At 41.1% G+C, this 19,875-nt stretch overlaps 1 protein-coding gene across 8 annotated transcripts in view; it reads right to left on the bottom strand.

Moving 5' to 3' along the window:
- The window catches only part of PRDM2 (PR/SET domain 2), a 404,374-nt gene extending 385,825 nt beyond the window's left edge, over nucleotides 1-18,549 (bottom strand). For 4 of the 8 annotated variants that reach the window (XM_078642772.1, XM_078642773.1, XM_078642775.1 and 1 more), the window contains exon 1: nucleotides 18,424-18,549. Coding sequence is in view for 2 of the 8 variants with exons in the window: in XM_078642770.1 (XP_078498896.1) it covers nucleotides 18,235-18,295 (61 nt within the window). In the remaining 6 variants the exon portion in view is untranslated. Of the gene's footprint in view, nucleotides 1-18,234; nucleotides 18,358-18,423 lie in introns of those variants that run through there. The other 4 variants (XM_078642774.1, XM_078642778.1, XM_078642771.1 and 1 more) reach the window with 4 other exon arrangements.
- Between the last annotated feature and the right edge of the window lie 1,326 nt (nucleotides 18,550-19,875).

Here is a 19,875-nt window from a genome sequence, read left to right as displayed (position 1 = left end):
AGGACTTATCCTTCTTTAGACCAGCCTTCTTGGCTGGCTTTCCCCCCCTGCTGGTGGAGATGGTCACTTCAACAACAATCTTACCTCGGACTTTGTTTCTGTGTTGTTTTGTTTAAAATATAAAATGTGAAACCTTTTTATTATCCCCTTACAGCCGCCAACCCTGTTTATTGACGTGTAAACATTGCGATTGATTCCAGGGGTTGATGGGCCTTGTACTGTTTTCGACTGTGTTGCGGATTATTACTGACTGCCCCTGGGGGGTTGTGGGTCTGTATTTGTATGACTTTTCTGATAATAAAGGTTTAAAAAAAAAAAAAAAAATGTTCTCCAAAGATTTAGAAACATATCTTACCCAAAGAGGGGGAGAATAAGCAAATGAACAATCACTCAATGTGTCTTGTGTACCGTACCAATACTGCAACCAATGATTACATTGAAGACTATGCAATCATTTCAGTGATTAGGAATATAGTACTCTAACCACATACACAGGTCTATGCTAGTCTATGTAATTAAAGCTGCAGCCAGCAATGGAGGGAAACTGAATACAACGTTTCCAGGATCTGGCCAGCTGAAGTGATACTGGTGAAGGGACGTTCTCCCAGTCAGTGGAATGTTGTGTGACCTAATGCATGTTTTAAATTGTAATCTTGGCCACCTTTAATAGCGATAATTATACTAACACACCTAATTAGTTAGGTGAAATGTCCAAGACTGTAAACTGTATACCTGATGATATAGAATTAAGTAACCTGCAGAGTCATCATACTGGTTTGTTTTAGATTTTTTTTGCTTCAGTTTACTTTTACAAGTTCAATCTTGTTAATTATTTCTCAACATTAAAGTATATTTGACAAGTAATTGCCTACGATTTTGTTTTACAAGACTCTGCATGTTGGTCTATGTCACTTCAGATAAATAAGTTAATTCACAGTGCATATAAAATTATAACCTTTGCCTAACAAAAAACGCACAATCACTGACAGTAATTGAATATGGAATTTTGCTTGCAGGAAGCCAGATTTTAAAGACCAGAAAAATGTAAGTTCTGGATCTGTTAATAGGATCTAACATTCTATATAAGCAAACGTTTTGGCTACATTAACAATACTTTTAACAAGTCCATATACCTCATCCATACACACAACATAAACAAACAGATACAAATTAATAAATATTTAGAATACAAGTGCTAATTCAGTTTTGGGTGCAAGTTCCTATTTGTGCAGGAAAACTGATTCTAAGCCGGACAGTAATTTTTCAGCCAGTAAAGCTTGTAGAACTTTTTAAAAATACAATTCTGTTGATTTTAACAATGTATTTTCTTGGGCGATGATAGACGTGCCGGGGGGCATTTCTCTTGGCTAAAGAGGTGAACCCTTGTAGGTAGAGTCTACAATAGTTCCGGGCCCTTATCTCGATAATGGTAGCGCACCTGCGCTGCTGGCATGCCTAAGGCAAGCCCGTCTGTGCCCATCAGCATCCCGGAAGCGGCCAGTGCCAGCCACTGTCCGCTGCTCCACAGAAGGTAGGCAGCGTATTACATATGAGGGCAGTGCACTGCTTAGCATGGCCTCTTGGTCTGGATGATCTCTCAATTCCTCCCCTCTTTTCTGATAGGTTTTCCTGCACACATTGTCACTGGACACCAAAACCTTCAGTAAAAATACAGGCTGCAGTCACTAATCATGCGAAGTGTTTGACAAACATGTAGTTTTGTGTAGCATAGTGAATGTTCGCTCATTACAGAAGTATGAAACCAAAGTATTCGATGTCTTGAATGAAGAGAAGCCTGATTTCTTAGTTCTAACAGAAACATGGCATAAATCATTCTTTCATCCAACAATAGCAGCAGCCTAATGGCTATAAAATCCTTAGGAAAGACAGCATTAAGGGCGGGGGTGCAACAGTCCATAGAAATGAATGATTGCATGCCCATCCTACTTGAGGAGTTGGAAGGTACAGAAGGGTTAGCCTTTCGCCTCACCCTCTCCCCCTCCCAATCGGTAGCCGGAGCACTTATCTATAGCCCACAGGGATATGCCGGCCCTTGTCTTTGATCCTTGGGTAGTGCCCTGGCTTCCTGGTCCCGTAAATATGCCCATTTCATAGTCCTAGGTGATTTTAATATTGAGGCTTTCCCAGCATCTGTTTAATTCATCACATCAAGCAGGTCATAGTCTAGGCTAAATCTTTTCCAACATCAAGCTACATCCAGTTGAACTTTTGCCATTGGTTTACCTGATCAAATTCAGTTGGCAAAAATTGACTAAGGCTTTACCCACATTAGATAAAGCACGAGTCTCATCTAGAGCATTTCATACAGGCGTTGCGGAATTTAATAAGATATCTACTTGTCCATGGGGTAGGTTGCTTCCTAAATCTACTTGTCCTGTAACAAAATCCACTTGTCCCTTTGATGTCATGTAGTGCAGCGACAAATTATAGCAGCAATCTCATTATATAAGAGATCTGATACAGCCTATCTGATTATGCCAGGGCTCATACCATAGTAGTGTTTGAATACATGCAATCCCCTTATGTTGCCACGTTTCCGCAGATCTACAAAGTGGGGCTGAAGTAAGCAATAGTTCCAGGGTTAGAATGCCCTTTTGAGTCTGTGCAAACCTACTAACTTGCATGTTTTAAGGGTTTTCAACAACTCTTTTCTAATCTGTTCCCATACTGAGAAATGTTGGCAATTTACTCCTGACAATGTCAGACATAAACCTTCTTCCAGAACTGGGAAAAAAGTGGCTGGAGGGAACATGAACTTGCAAACACTAAGATTTTCTCATGAGTAAATCTACACATGCATATTTGCTCATGCTAAAATACAGTTCACAAACATTTTCTAGTACTGTTTCTTGACCTACCTCTGTAAATCCTTGAGAATTTACAAAAGCCGTAAAGCTGCACTTAATGCAAGGACATATACCATGGGTGCACTTTTGAGACTTTCTATAATAATTGGCCCCCTAATTTGGTCTGGCGTTGACCATGACCTTTTTTTTTTTGAGTTTATTAAAATTGTTTCTCTCACTGTATCTTCTGGATTCACGGTGAGTGTCAGCATTCTGCTCTTTCACAAGGAGCATATTGGCACACAAAATAGTTTTGATCAGTGCCAGTAACTTTGGTAGCGTGTGCTTTTTGAGACCAAAAACAAATTTTGCTTTTGCCAATGTTTGTTATAATGGTGGGGGCCTAGCAGCTCCCACACCAATACAAAAACCATGCCAAAACAAGTCACAAATTGACAACATTTAAAAACCGCCCACCAATTTCAGACCTACTGGCTTTGCCAATGCTTGTTTATTTTTGTTTCCCTTACTGAAACTGGTTACAATGATTTTCCATTATGAATATTTTTGGGAAATACTGGTATGCATCAACATGTTACTAAATGATGCTGCAAAGAAATGGTACCTTAAATTTTACTGTGGTTTAGCAAAACTCACGATGCTCACCGTTGGTTCTCCGACGAGCTGAAAACAAAGAAATTAGCACTTAGGCAAGCCGAGCGCAGATGGAGACGAGATTATGCCCCGGAAAAAAAAAAGCCACCTACACTATTCTGTTACAAGGCTATAAAAACGCCATCCTTGAGACAAAGACATCATACTTCTCCCTGAAAATTACAAACTCAGCCACTAAGACTAAAGACATCTTTTCCATAGTCGAACTTTCACAACCAGTCAGAGTGATAGCTAAACCTGTGCCCTCACAAATACTTTGCGACTCTCTAAATTCGTATTTCATGGATGAAATTGCCACCATCAAAAGCAACATTCCCCCCACCCCCCTGTTCTTTCAACAACCTCTCCCCCTCCTTTTAAAAATTCCCAGGTGCTGGATCAAATACCTTGGACGTCTAGAGAGGAGTTCCTGGCCCTACTAAAAAAAAGCTGGTTCAGGCTCCCACACAGATTGCTGCCCCCCACACATTTTACGAGAAGCTTTTTCCACTTGCCCAGACCCCCCACTTGCACTCCTCAACAATTCTCTCAGACAAGGCATTGTCCCCGGCACTTTTAAACTTGCCGAAATTGTTCTTATCCTGAAGAAACCTAACGCTGACCCCTTGATACTGAACTTCCGCCCTATTTCGTTACTCCCCTACCTTAGTAAGATTTTAGAAGCTCATGTAGCTAACTGCCTCAGCTCTTTTATCGAACATTCACAATTTCTTGACTCTCAGCAAGCAGGATTTAGACCAGCACGCACTACAGAGCTGATCATCCTAGCAGTCATGGATGAACTTTGGAAGGGGGGTGATATAAACATCCCCCAGGCTCTGGTACCCCTGGATTTGTCTGCTGCCTTTGACACGGTCGATCATGATCTCCTGATCGACCGTGTTAACAATGCTGGAATCTGGGGACTGGCCCTGCGGTGGATCTCCCCCCTTCTTGGACAATTGTTTCCAGGCAGTTCGTCTCGCCAACTTCTCGGCTGAGAAGGTTAGGCTAACGTGCGGAGTTCCCCAAGGGTCCTCTCTTTCACCCCTTCTTTTTAATTTATACATGTCACCCCTGATCCGGTCTCTACGCAACAGTAAAGTTGCCGCTTTCAACTATGCCGATGACCTTCAGCTGGTGTTCGATATTGATTCTTCTACTACCTCAGTTTCCAACTTTCAATCCATCATGAACCTCATTAGCGACTGGATGTATGCCAGTCAGCTAAATCTCAACCCTGACAAGACTGAGCTGATCCTGACCGGAGGCACTTCCAATCCTTGGAACTCTAACTTCTGGACTCCTCTCCTAGGCAATCCTCCTTGCCCAGCTGAATCCGTAAAAAGTCTAGGGGTTATAATAGAAAATGCCAGATTGGCGCGGAGTATCATCCTGCTTCTTCCACCTACGAAGAGTCCGGAAAATTTGTAGAGTCCAAACCACGGAAGCTTTAACTTTAGTCCTTCTGGCCCTGGTCATCTCCCACATTGATTATGCCAACTCACTCTATGTTGGCATCCCAGCATACCAGCTCCATCGCCTACAACAGGCTCAAAACCAAGCAGCTAGGCTCATTTTCCATCAACCCAGATATCAACACGTCTGCCCTTTAATTAAGAGCCTTCACTGGCTCCCGGTGGCCAAACGCTGTGCATTTAAACTGGGATGTACTATCTTCAAAGCCCTGGCCGGCCACGGCCGGCATTTATCTCCTCCTTGATACAGCGTTATACTCCTGTTCGCGAACTTCGTTCCTCCCACTTGAACCTGCTCATCCTCCCCATTGTCAAACAGAAAAAAACATGGTGGTCTTAGATTTTCCCTCGTGGCCCCTCAATTCTGGAACTCCCTCCCCACGGAATTCACATCAGTAGTCTCCTACACCCAGTTCAGAACTCTCCTTAAAACCCTTCTGTTCTCTCAGGGATACAAGTAAGCTTTTCTCACCATTCTACTGTTGCATCCCGTCCATATCGCCATGAAACCGCTTGATGTAAGTGCGCTCTACAAATGATTTTAACATAACATAACACACCACGTGCACTCCACGCTACTTCACTCTATGCCTCTCTGCTCTACTCTGCACCACTCTACACCAGTGCAATCTACCAAACTCTACTATGCACCACTGCACTCTTTGCCACTGCACCACTCTATGCCAATGAACTCTACAACAATGCACTGTTTCTTACTGCACTCTATGCCACTCCACAACACTCAACTCTATGCCAATTTACTGCACTCTACGCCAATGCACTCTAGGCCTCTACACCACTACACTACACTCTACACCGCTACAATCTACTCTATGCCACTGCACTCTAATCTACACCACTGCACTCTTCTCTGGAACACTTTACTCTACGTCAACGCTACTGTACTCTAGTCTGCACCACTGCACTCTAGGCCAATTAACTCTACGCCACTTTACTCAAAGCCAATGAAATCTACGCCAATCTATTCTGCACCCCTGTACTTTATACCTCTTCATTCTAGTCTACACTACCACGCCACACCCCATGATAGCCCACTATGATGCTCTACTCCACTCTAGGACACTATGACACGCTATGACACTACTTCACTTTACGACATTCTACGCAACTCCCTCAACACCACTATGCTCCACTCTATTCTACAACATGCACTCTATGCCATTCCACTCTCCTACATTACTTCATTATATGCCACTCCAAAAGCAATTCCACTCTACAACACTCTATGCTTACCCTCCACTCCACTCCACTCCACTCCACCCCACCCCACTACACTCTACTTTATGACACTACACTCTACTTCACTCGATTAACTATTAGCCATGCTGAACAGCAGCGACGCTGGTGTACAAGGCTAAAACATATTGACAGAGCCAATATGTCTTGCATAGGCAAGACCTATTGGCTTTGCAAATGCTCGTTACATTTATGCTGCACCTTAGCTGAAGGACATATATTTGCGAACTAACATACCCAGGCATACAGATTAGTAACTGGCATCATTTACAAGGCAAAACAAATAATAGTGTCCAGAGAGCTTCAAAGTAAAAAGTGTATTTTAATTTTGCATAGTTTGAAAAATCATTTGATAAAATCATTCACATGTTATTAAAATTTCGGATAAAACATCATTATATCGTTGCAAATGCATACATGGATGAAAAAAAGAGAATATTCAACTAAGACACTACAACTAATAGATGGTTTCCTGTCAACCTTAGCTGAAGGACAACATCTGAGAGAAATCATATGTCAGCCAAACAACTTTGTGTTTGAGACGCACACAAAAGATAATGCACCACATTTCATAAAATGTAACATGCACAGCGTGAAACCCATTTAAATGAGTAAAACAATTAAATAATCATCACCAAAGCATGCATGCTATTCCCAGAAGAAAAAAATTCACATTTTAAATATGCACTTACTCTACGACAAACCTCTTCATTCTGAAGTAATTGCAAATGCCGACAGGTAATTCTACAATGCGTAAAACTGAGTGGAAACCCCATCACACAGGCAGGTTTGGGATGAATAATCATGTTAAAAATCCAGCTGAAAACAAAGTAGATAAAGAACTGTCCCAGCCCGGAAACTAAATAAGACAGACCTTTCCCATTTGCTCAACACCAAACTCTGGTAAAATGCTATAACTCCATCTGGACTCAGGGCAATATTCCTCCACAGTTGGTTTGAAGATAGCAGACTTTTCCCTTTTAAGGCCACTACTTGTCAGGAACCGGGCCTTCACGATTTTCTTATCCTGGGCAACAATTGGTGTTCGATTATCAAAAAGGTGGGAAAAGCCTATACTATTCAGGGTGCCTGAAACAATAACATCCAGGAAATGCTGGAGGCCTTATCAAGGCTTAAACCGTCCTTGATAATTGCAACATTAAGAGTGGTCTCCGAGTTATTCCAGACTGAAAGCCACAATGCTAAAGGGGCCCATATATACTATCTTCCAGATATCTGAAACCCAATTCCTCATGTGAAAAGTGCAATTGGGGGGAGATGGATAGCACCGGAGTAAACAATTTTCCGCTTACTGTAAATTGGTGCTGTCGGGGGAACCCCCAACCCAGCACTATATGCAGCGATTGACAAATACTGATTTTTGTAGGTTTCAAAGTAGGTAGTAAGACCCCAAGAATCCAGAAGGGTGCAGCATACTTAGTAGCGAGCCTAAGGATCTAATACACTTACAGCAAGAGGTTAAAATATGGGAGGACCATGGCCCGGATGAGTCAGAACAGATACCCAAGTAAGAAACTGTTAGACTATTGGCTCCATACACAATAGCTGAAACTCTTCAGTTTGGGGGCACAGACCATGATAGGGGATTTAAAAGATTTAAGCTGGTCGTGAAAGTAACAAATGCATGGGCCAAGGAGCACAAGGCATTAGGTGTATGTGCGATCAGCATAGAATCATCCGATTACAGCAATGCCTGCAAGAGTGCTTTGCTGATCATGGGAATGTTACTTGCAGAGTTTACCGAAAACGAGTAAAATTATTAGTATATAAAATAATTAAAGGCAGGCCCAATACACCTCTAGGCAAGGAAAAGGGCTCTATGGACTCGCTGGAGTCTCCATATCTTAAGCTTGCAACCAGATTTGTGCGGATTCCACTAAACATTAATCAAAACCCATTTCTAGCAAGATATGCTACCACCTGGAGCAACTGACCGAATCAAAAGCGGTCAATAGGTCCATAAATGCTAGGTACAGTGGTCAGCGCTTGGCACTTGTTATTTACTCAGGATTAGCTGCAAATTTAAGCACTGCTCCACTGTCTCCATCTGTTCCTTAAAACCATATTGAGTTAGATATAAGATATTACTGATGGAGGCCCAAGCACACATCCTGCTGTATATTACTTACCTGAGTACTCTGAACGAAGTGTCGATAAATTTTATTGGTGAGTAACATCTTGGTACCCCTCGATTTTCTGGTTTACAAATAAGGATAATTACAGAGGAGGACCAAGATTTCTGTAGATTATTATGATCGCAATTTTCATAGAACTTGGTGAATAAGGGGGCCCATAATTCCACACTGGACTTTATTAAATCGATCAGCATTCTGCCGGATCCCGGCGCCTTGTGCCCTAGGCAGAAATCAATTGTTTCCTTAACTTCTTGTTGACGGGCCTTTTCGCATTCCAGGGGAGTGAGACCATAAGTTCCTCTTGTGGATCAGGCTGATAATGATCACTTTACATAAACACTAGGTGTCACTAGCAAATCTTTGTGGTTACTGGCTTGTAAAAAAAAAAAAAAAAAAAACATGTAAATATTCTCAGTAGCCCTTGACAAGGTTGCAGTTGGGTGCCACGGCAGGTATTAGCAAGGTGCTGCAAATGACTTCCTCAATCACTAATTCCAGACCTTACTCCAAATAACATTAGGATAATTTTATCCCTTCTATAAAACAAAAATACTTTTAGTTATAGGTGACAGAAAATGAACAGGGAAGTGGATATAGCTATGAAAATCAACCTTCCTAGTTGCATAATAAAGTAAGAACCAAAAGAGGATCATAACAAGTAAAAGGAAGATCATCAAAAGGTGTTCTACCAGTTTTTCTTGATCAAAATTATTATGATTTACATTTTGGAACAGATTTATATAATTGTTTTACATTGTTTATCTATGCTATGCTTCCTCTGGTCGCTTACCAAGCTATCATGCTACACTATATTATTCTCAATGATTAATGAACTGAACACGGCATTTGTGCACCTGTCTTTTCAAAGATTGGAAACCTAATAAAGAAAATTGTCAACGTGATTGAATATCCTCTAGACCATTACAGATAATACATATCTTTAGGTGCTAGGGCAATCCAGGAGACCAGACTCGCAATTACCTCAAGTTTCTTTCTTTTTACTGTGACTTCACATTGCCTACTTAAAAGATTTGGATGGGTGAAGTTGCCCCTTGTCAACTTCCTCTCTGCTTTCCCCTCACTGAACAACGTTCACTCACCTTGTTCAGCAGCGCAATATTTCCTGGGCTTATTATTTAACATACTTGCATTCCAAATCTTCATTGATATTGGTACTTTTAACGTAACAATAGCTTTGTGCATCATTATTTATTTTCATATCTACAGAAAAATTCCTTTCCCTGAATTCCATGGGGGTGACATTGTGCTGGAGACAGTAGGGTCACTATGTGGCATTTCTTTAGGCCTACCCTTCGCGTCTTGGTCCCATTTTTACCTTTGTGGCTTGCTTTCCTGGCAGACTTGGCCACTGGCATGATTTCACTGGAAGCGAGTCTGCTCCATAATCAGCCTCATCTCTTTCCACTCTTTAAGCCTAACTGGGGGTCCTTCCTTTCCTAGACATTTACCCATCTAGAGTTCCAGATGTGCTCTGCCATATTGGGTAGTTTAAGCACAGTAATCTTACAAAACGTTTATGTTGATTTAGGATCCAGCAAGATTTATACTGTGGGTCAGCAAAGTGTGGGGGTCCAATGCATATCAATAGTATACCTCCTTTAATGGTACTTCAGTGATCACATGAATGTCTGCCGTCTCCAACCCTGTGGAAGTTGGACTATTCCATGAGCTACTTCATTTAAACGTAATGCAGTAGCTGTGGGCTCCTAGATTAGTCTTTAACCTAGGGCCAGGCCGGTGCCACCTCCTAATGCATACAAGTTAATGACTATGTTATGTGCTTCTACCTACCCAGAGTTCCTACGATAAACAAAATGCATCCCTCCATCAGATGAGAGATCTTTGCTTCCCAACCATTGATGTGAAAAGTCACTAATCATTCTTCATTTGCTCCTCCTTCTAAAGCATAAAGTATACTGACAAAGGTAGGAACTTCTCCATACTCAGATACGGGAATAACAAAAATGTCTCTTTGCATCAGATGAGATAACCCTGCTTCCTAATACCATTTTGGTACTAAAGTACCATGTGCACGTTCCGTCAACCTTCACTCTTCAATTGTTCAACTTTATTTATTTATAACAACATTTGTAAAGCGCGAACGAAGGCCCTAGAGCATCTCAGCGCTAAATAACTGCAATGTTTACCCCACATGGGTGCTGAAGTACAAAGATTAAAGAGATCATAGGTTAAAAAGCCAGGTTTTGAGGTTTTTTCGGAAGGACCAGAGGGAGGTACTGGTCTTGATTGAGTAAGGGAGTGTGTTCCAACTTTCTCGCAGCCTGTCATCTACCAGCAACTAAAGAGCACACGGATGAAATAGAATGTATTCAGAGCATGTAAGCCCATACAGAGGAATAAACGTTGAGTGTTTCCCCATTTCGCTATAGGCGATTCACAGAAGGGTAAGCTTACCTGGGATGGTCTTGACTCCAATACCTTGGCCCCCTTCCAGACAACCTAAGAGTGGCCCTTGGTAGCTCTATAGAACGAAACCCAATTGGACTCAAGTTTAGATGGTTATGGCTCCAAAGTGGGTCTTCAGGCGTGACTGTCTGTCCAGTCATCCTTTTCAGTTTCTCTAAAAGAGAACCAGTTCAACCGAAACAGAACATTCTTTCCATGAGGTCACTGGTGCTGCTCTGTAAGGATTGGTCAAATGATCACGCTGCAATTCCCTCTCAGCTACACACAAGGGAAAAAAAATAAGAGCCACAGATCTGCTGTAGCCCATATTACCAAAGTACTAACACTGTGCTGAGGATTAAACGCACATAGGACCCCAAGAGCAAATTATTGTCACTACCTTTAGTATAAATCAGCTCATGGCGCAGCACTTCAAATCAACTTCACTGAAGAAACTGTATCAATGCAGTCCTGATAATAGCTACTCAAGACACTTTTCAGAGTAATGTACTTTAAAAGATAAATTCGAATTGGGATTCGATAAAAGAGGTTTGACTTTTTGAAAATCTAATCGCACAACTAATAGATTTGTATAATCTGTCCATTATTTCAGGGTACTGCATGATCAATAGCATTTTCTTGTTAGTAAACGACTGTTTAATTAAACACAGGTATTACTGTAATGAGCATCATCTATTGTGATTAGTGGAAGACAGACAAGCCTCTTTCTTGGGATAAGACTGTATTTTTACAAATGCGTGTCATTTTATTTAAGTAAATTTGTAAAAAGGAGGAGCATGGTGTCTGACAAGTAAATGTACTTTTTTCTCCTGAAGAGCGACTAGTTGCATAATCAAAAGCAACCAGCGTAGTAGCAGAATAAGACCAAGTCATCCTATTATCCCTTTCACAAAGTGATACCAGCCATTATTCTAAGGTAACCTTTTACGAGTATTTTGCACAGGCATCAAGAGAACGGTTTTCATTCATTCAACTTTTTTTTCTTCAGACCGCGATCAAAGAGCAAATCGGAAGTACATTTTTTAACCAATATAAAAACCCAGCTCCGTGTTGTTTTGGGTTTTACACTCTTCAATAAATAATTCAGATGACCTTGCACTGGCATTAAACAAATACATATATTCATTTGTAAACAGCTTGTTTTATGAAATATGTAATATCAATGCAAAAAGTACATCTTTTAACGGTGTACGGTTTGGCTCTTTTGTAATAAAGTCTCACTTCTGCATATTTGCACTTAACATCTTTTGAGGAACTGTAGTGGAGAACTCTTTATACAAGTCATCTTAAAAATTGAATCAAGCAAAAACAAGAAACAACTATACCTAATATAAAACTTTAGACATGTTTCAGATTGGACGTGTGCTTCTAAGACTAATAGCATTTGTATTGGTGGGCATATACAATCACTATTAATATATATATACACAAGCAAAAAGTAATCACAACTGACAATTAAAAAAAAATACATAGTCATGAAAAGGTAGTCTAAAAATCACCACCTGGCTTCTTTGCATGTTATGTTCATTGCCTGCCAAGACAGATGCACAGTAATTAAAAACGTAGATTCGAAGAACATTCTGATTTGACCTCCAGTCGATGCTAGGCTAAAGGACCACACTCAAACAGCAGTGGTATAGGTGATTATAAGAATCGATCTGTACAATACACTCACTTAATTGGCTCAAGCATATACATTGTATATTAATGAATACAGTTTTCAGGGCTCTCATGCAATTCATGGCTTGTTTTGCTTTCTTTAAGTGAGGAGACCAGAATAGCAAACTGATGCGAACAACCCCCACGCGTGTATTCATTCCTTCAACTGGCCCAGCATTCTTCTATTTGTTTGGCAGTAATTCCCAACTGACTGTCCTCTGACAAATATTCAACACTCTTATTTATTCTAGCTATCCATCCAAGGATGCGGACAATCCTGAACAACAGTCTTCCAGGAAATAGGGCAGGAAGAAAACAGTGCAAAGGTCAATGGGACTTCTTATAATTAAGTACTTTTTCTATAAATCAACCAGAAAGGCGAGACTCTCCTACCTGCTTAAAGATAATGCAGGGAACTAAGACCTGCCTTTCACATAAGAGTGGCGTCATTAAATTCATTATTAGCAATATGTATTTTTCCTCAAATAGATGTGGGAATAGTGTCATCAAAAACTAAGCAAACACTTCCATCCTCAAATCTTCTAATATTACCACAAAAACACTGATTTGCTCGGGGTTTGAAAAAAACAAACAGTGCATATTCCAGTTACTGGGAGCAAGGAACCTACCCTTTGAGGAGGAAAGCCCTATGTTTAAGTCGCAGGAGACAAACTTGCCATTTTTTAAAATCTGCACCTAAAAAAAGCATGGCTCTCGTTACTAGGGCACATTCCTGTCGTCCAGTCTTGCCTTACAGTGCAGGTGAGTTCTGCGGGCAGGTTCAGTCTAAGTGGCCTTGTTGTTTATCTGGCCCTTTAGCCCTTTACTGTGATCAATTAGGCTGATAAGTAAGCCGTACTTGTGCCCAAACTGATGGAGTGTGCCAGAGGCCTTAGGGAGACCCCTATCACTGACATGGAACACTATCAACACTTTTTCTTATCAACGTAACAGCGATAATTATAGTGTCTCCTCAGCATCACTGAAAGATTACAACTGTAGGACCGGAGTCCTTGCACAATAATATGTGGAACTATCCATCAGCTTTTTTGATTGCCCAAACTATCTGATTATGCAACTGAACTATTTTTTTTTTATAAGTGTTTACATTTGTTTGAATACTACAACTAAAGATCACCCAAATATCAAACTGGTAAGATGCAATAATCATTTAAAGAAAGCAGACATCATGATCTCTCTGCCAAAATAGAACAACTCTACTGTGTGAGAATGCGTAAAACATGAGAGTATAGTGATCCAAGAGAAATGAGTAGACCTGTAAATGGATGCACTATTTTGTCCTTTCGGTCACAGTGTTTGTATCATCAGCCTTTCATTACGTATTTCAAATTGCCTCGGCTGAATACACCAAATTAACTGCAGTCAACAGATTATTGGACATAAATGGGTTCCATAATCCAAAACGAAATAGGCGCATAAATAGTGAATATGCAACTGCCTTGATATACACTAATTAAGCATACTATAAAGCATAAGCAATTACAAATTCAGTAAAGCTGCAGTATCTCAAACAAACCTCTGCGTGCCTAGAAAATAATGTGCTAATCTAACTGCTACCTTTGTAATGACGCAAGATTTTTTTTTTAATTAAATGTTGTCTACGAAATATATTCCTGAATCCTATGAGAGTGTTTGCCTTTAAAAACCCACATAAGATGTGGTCGAAATGTAGATCTTAGCAAAATTGGTTGCATTTAAGAATCAAACTTGCGTAAGAATGATCAAATAGGACGAGTGTTTAGAAAGATCAAAAGTATTAATTTTTCATTTAGAGGTTACTTTATTGTGAAACTTAAGTCCATAGAAGTCAATTATGGAGAAAATTGTAATCATTGTCTATTCCAAGGAAACTGTTAGAGGCAATAGAACTCCTATACTCCAATACCTGGATATGGATAATATTTAGTGATGGTAATTATGTAAGCAGGAAGGTGCATATTACAGCTAGGCTCTAACAAGGCTGTGTGCTTGCTTCCTTGCTATTCAACCTTAATATATCAGATCTCACATTGGCGTTGGATCAAATCAATTAACATACGCAAACAATGGGAGGAAAGTTACTATCCAACCTTTGGTATATAGATAGTTTTGTTATATTAAGTTTTTTAGAAAAAGAAAAAAAGAGAACACCCGCGACTAATAAATAAGTTAGAGGAATATATTAGGTCAAATGGTTTGGAAATTAATTTATATCCAAGTAGTCTATGTGTGTCTTAACTGGCTCTTTGTGTCCATTATGTATACTACCAAGGCATACAACAGGATATTACACTATGTGAAAAAATATCCATCAGTTACTCGAACTGTGCCGCCCTTTACATCATTTGCACCACTTCACAGAGTGGAGAGTCCATGTTGTTGCCACTTCACCAAGATCGGGTAGTGAAATGACTAACCCAGTGTGTATTGAGACTCAAGAGGTTAACAGCTAGCATGTGTTGGTAACTGAAAGCAGTGCGTGAAAACAGCCCGGTTGGCTGCGTGGAGTACCGACGGACAGAGCGGTGCCCCATAATCCTGAGCTGTAGCCAGGTGAGGAGAAGCACGTTCCTCTCGCATTCAAGGAGGACTGAAAGGATTGAGCAGGTGATATCTTTATCATTTATTCTGTTCTTTCATTTTGTATGTAGTATAAAGCAGTAGCAAAGTCAATAGTGGTCCTGATGAAGCAGTAGATACCTGAGTGGATCATAATACCTGCAGAAATATGTCGACCTGAAACATCAAATCAGTAGCTATTTGCTAAACCTACTGATTCTTTGCACTCACATTGTTTTTACCTATTGGAAGTGGACGGCTATTGAATAAAGTGTTGTTTGTGTTCACTCTCCAATTTTAAAGAGCACTTTTCTTTTTATTCACATTTTTCACGCACTGCTTTCAGCTACCAACACATGCTAGCTGTTAACCTCTTGAGTCCCAATACACACTGGGTTAGTCATTTCACTATCAGATCTTGGTGAAGTGGCAACAACGTGGACTCTCCACTCTGTGAAGTGGTCCAAATTGTGGAAAGGGCGGCACAGTTCGAGTAACTGATGGATATTTTTTCACATAGTGTAATACCCTGTTGTATGCCTTGGTAGTATACATAATGGACACAAAGAGCCAGTTAAGACACACATAGACTACTTGGATATATATTCTTTTTCGTAGACCCACAGTTATTCTTTTGTAGTTTATATGTTCTGTTTAGGGGGCTGTAACTGTGTCTAGGTATTTAAATATTCCCTTGGACCCTCCTCCCACCCGTTAGTTATTATTGGAAATGAACTTGGCAAAAACCAAAGCAGTTGTTTATGGTAAGAGAGTCAACAAAAAGGGGGTGTGGCACAGGAGAAACTAGAGCTATGATAAGTATTTAGGAGTTTGGATTTATGCATAAAGTAACTTGACACAGCAAAAAGAATCATGCAGAAATAAAGCCCAAGCCCTAAAATGTGCTTTTACAAATGCCTCTAAACATCTGTGGGGCTCCAGCCTAGATCCAATCCTACAGGTCATAAAGGTGAAGCTATTGCCATCAATAACATACGGGGGTGAAATCCTGATGGGGGAAGGATGCTGGCTTCTTAAATGGATGGGCGGCCAAAATATACAAATCTGCTTTTCGCCTTACAAGTACAGCTTCCCCAGCGCAAGTGCACCTAGAATTTGGCATGTTAAATCAAGTAATAGCCAGACAGAAGGTATTTCTGACTTTGTGCCACAAACTAAGAACCTCTAGGCAAGGCACCCTGGAGAATTTTAACAGGCAAGAAATCTGAACAAGCCCGAGAAACTTTTTGCACCTTCGGTTCCCAGAACCGTCCTTAGATACTTTCCAGGCAAGGGATCTGTGGAATCAGCAGTTGACTTAGGCAGTGTTTAAAAAAAGTGGTTCCATCAGCACTCAGGTCAGCAAACTAGAGGATAACAGCATGTTAGCATGGTGAAGGCATCCCTGGAGGGTGGTAAACACATATAATGCAAAAGGCCACCAGGCATTTCTGAGCACAAATTATTCAAAGTGTGTCAAACTGAAGTTTATGCACTAAAGCTTTGGGGTTTTTCCAACCTTGGACCTTTTGCCTAAGTGTCTCACAAGCCCTATAGCCTCTACCTGCAGGCTATGTAATGCTGGAAAAGAAACCCTTATGCATCTAGTACGATTGTGCCCAGCACTCTACAGAGAACACACAGAGCTCATGGGCAGATCTTTTATTTTTAATGTGCAGACATGCCATTATGGCAGCGTCAAATCCAGTCAACACCCACTTGAACATTAGACTGGTAAAGGTTTTATACAAGTTCAGTGAAAAGCCTAGTCATATATAATAATAGAATCGCCTTCAATCATTTAAATGGCACTACTTATTTATACATCAATTTTAATGGCATTTCTTTTCATAGCATTTTATCCTATGCATTTTACGGTAAACTGTAATCTTACGTCTGTATAAATCTTTGAGACGTTTTTATGTACTGGGTTTTAATTATGCTTTGAACAGATTTTGATTATTCGTGCAAATAAAGATAATTCATATCATAGAATGTATAGGCAGCTAAGAACACATGGTTAGATCCAACGCCTGTTCCTACAACCTCAAATGTGGTAGTAGACGAGTAGTCTAAGGAATGTGATATTACTGCTATACAGAAACACCTGGTCCAATAGAAGTGAAAACAAATTGACTAAGGTGACTAAATGCACCAAATGAATGAGGTAATAAAGCAAAGTTTGGGCTCATACATTTTGATATACTACACAGAGCCTGCATAACACATTTGACTTTGTCCAAAAAAAGGAAACATTGGCCTATATTTCCTCCACTTTACATGGTCTTGTCCCAATTGCATTCGTTTTTTGGACAATCAGGCGAAAGCAAGCCAGAAGTATGCACATCTAAATTTTCAGAAGAAGCAAAATTATGTTTAAGGAGTTGCCCCATTCAAAAATAAAATCAGAATCAAGTAGACAACGGCACACTTTACATTCCAGTTGGCTAGAAAACGACTAGCGCTATATGTTGGTTGATTAACCCTAAGACTAAAACAAAATAATGGATCAGGGTATAGTAGAACGGTCTACTGAGAACAAAATTAGAATAAAAATAAAGAAAAGATGGCAAACTAGAAAATGATGTGATAAACTGGTGTTCTTCTGTACAGGATGTATTGGCTCCACCAGATTAACTGCCACTGTACAAATATGATCTACAGACAAAAACAAAGGGGGTACTGTCAATATACCTTCCTATCTAGCTATGAAATAGGTTAACATGAGCTTCAACTACGGGATTCAAAAAGCGATCAAATGTACAAGCCCCCTTATTGTTAGAACTGTCCACTTGATTTTCAACTGTAGAGTTAATCAGATTGTAATTATATTAACGTGAAGCCCACGCCGCGGTCGACTCATTATATGTTTTCAGTGTAGTTCGTGAACATATATATTAATCATTTATGTAAATTATATGATTCTCATTCTTGTAAGGTTGTTGTGAAAACTTTACGTTTTTCATATTTTAGCACAGCTGCTCAGGTTGGCAACCGTTTCACAAGTATAACAAACTTTGTTCTTTTAGCACAAAAAGAGCACATTTGTCACATGTTTACTTGACATTCCACTAATACGATGTGAGATTTAAAATCAAAGCAATACAGAGTCCTATATCTAAAAACAAATACATTCACTCGGACTGTAAAAAATATACATTTCCACGAGCACCATGCAGTTTAAAAATTGTTCATCATGTGAACACTGCAGCCCACCTCGTAGTTCAGAAGCTGCATACACATTCATGATTGACACAAAGGAAATGCTAATCACCATTCTCGGTATATGCTTCAGAATCCATTGTGACAAAAGAAGAGGCAGAAGTTGTTTTATAAATTTACAAATGTGGTATATGTGCCAACCCTCCCGGCGCCGGCGGGAGGTTCCCGAACAATGAGCCTTACCTCCCGCCTCTAGAGATATTATAAATCCGGTTCCACTGTTTCGACTGTAAACCGACTTCAGTAGATGAAGGCAGGGAGCGGCAATAGAAAACCTAGTTTATAGTGATTGACATAGTAAGGGGCGGTACAGGGAGGAGCTTAGCATCTGTACTGCCTCTTTTATACGTTGATTGGTTTCGTAAAAAGAGCCCTCCCCGGAAGAGTCAGCCTATCTGACCCGGAAACCCCGCCTATTACCCCGGAAAAACCGCCCAATTTCTCTGACTTTCCCCGGAAGTATTTGACCAGCAGCACGCAGACAAGCCGAGTTTGTACCTTCTAGCCGTTCAGTTTAGTCCGTTTGTTTAATTTCGGACCGGCTGATCTACGTCGGGTCTGGTGTTGGCTTTGGCTGGGAAGTAGAAATAAACAAAAGTATTCCCTTACGCAGTACGGCTGGTGGGCAGTGTTCTCAGGGCTGTCATGGGAGGGTTTCTGTTTTGTTTTTACCAAGCGGACCAGAGGAGTGTCATGTAGTAAGTCCCCTGGGAGCAGCCAAGAGAGGGCATGGGGTGCTCACTGCGAGGGTTGGGGCACAATTTGAAGCTCTGTACTGCGTGAATTGCTACGAGGCTTTTTTTTAAAAATGTGTCTAGTTATGCTAAAAGCATAGCATAAGCCATCAGCATCTTTGGAGTTGTCAGTGTTGTGTGTTGGCCCCAAATTATGCAATGGCCTCCCGGGGTTGGATGGGGCTAGCGCGGGGGCTGGAGCGCGCAAAGAACACACACGGACTACGCTAGTATGGTAGTCGGAAGTGACGCGCCCTGAGCAGCCACCCTCCTTTTATTAGTCCCGATGTGGTGGGTGCGTGAGCTTTGACCACTAGACCATCAGTGGTCGTGGGACTTGGGTGGTTGCTGACAGTCTCCTGGCGTTGTTCTGGTGGGACTTACTTGAACCACAAGATGTTCATGGACACTTACTCAGCTCCTCTACGTGCCGTTACCCTGGAGCCATGGTTAGTGGTGACCGTCCAGGTGCCAGTCTCGTAGTTTGTTTGGAACTTCCCTCCCTGACGTCGGCTCCGCAGGCTGACTGTCGCTCCATGGCTAAGCCTCCTATGGGTGGCGTGGCGTCGGACACTTGCCTCTTGGTTATGTCGCACTCTCCTATCTTGTTGAGGTGGTGACCATCCCGGACAGGTGGGGAGCAGGTCACGGCGGGGGCCATAGGGCATGAGGGCCCACGGGCTTCGCTGGGTCGTACAGTGAGGGGTGCTTCGGTATTCTCTCAAGAACTCATTGAGTCTTTGTATTGGGTCTACTTGTTCCACGACCGCTATGCGAAACATCTTTTTCAGAGTTCGCATGAAGCGTTCGACGTCCCCATTGGCTTGAGGCCACTGAGGGGTGATGCGGTGATGCGATATGCCTTGTTGTTCGAGGAATGTGGCAAACTCGGCCCCTTGGA

Source organism: Lissotriton helveticus, chromosome 5_1, assembly GCF_964261635.1.
Source record: "Lissotriton helveticus chromosome 5_1, aLisHel1.1, whole genome shotgun sequence".
Classification (NCBI taxonomy): Eukaryota; Metazoa; Chordata; class Amphibia; order Caudata; family Salamandridae; genus Lissotriton; species Lissotriton helveticus.
This window is presented reverse-complemented; position numbering and strand designations above follow the sequence as displayed.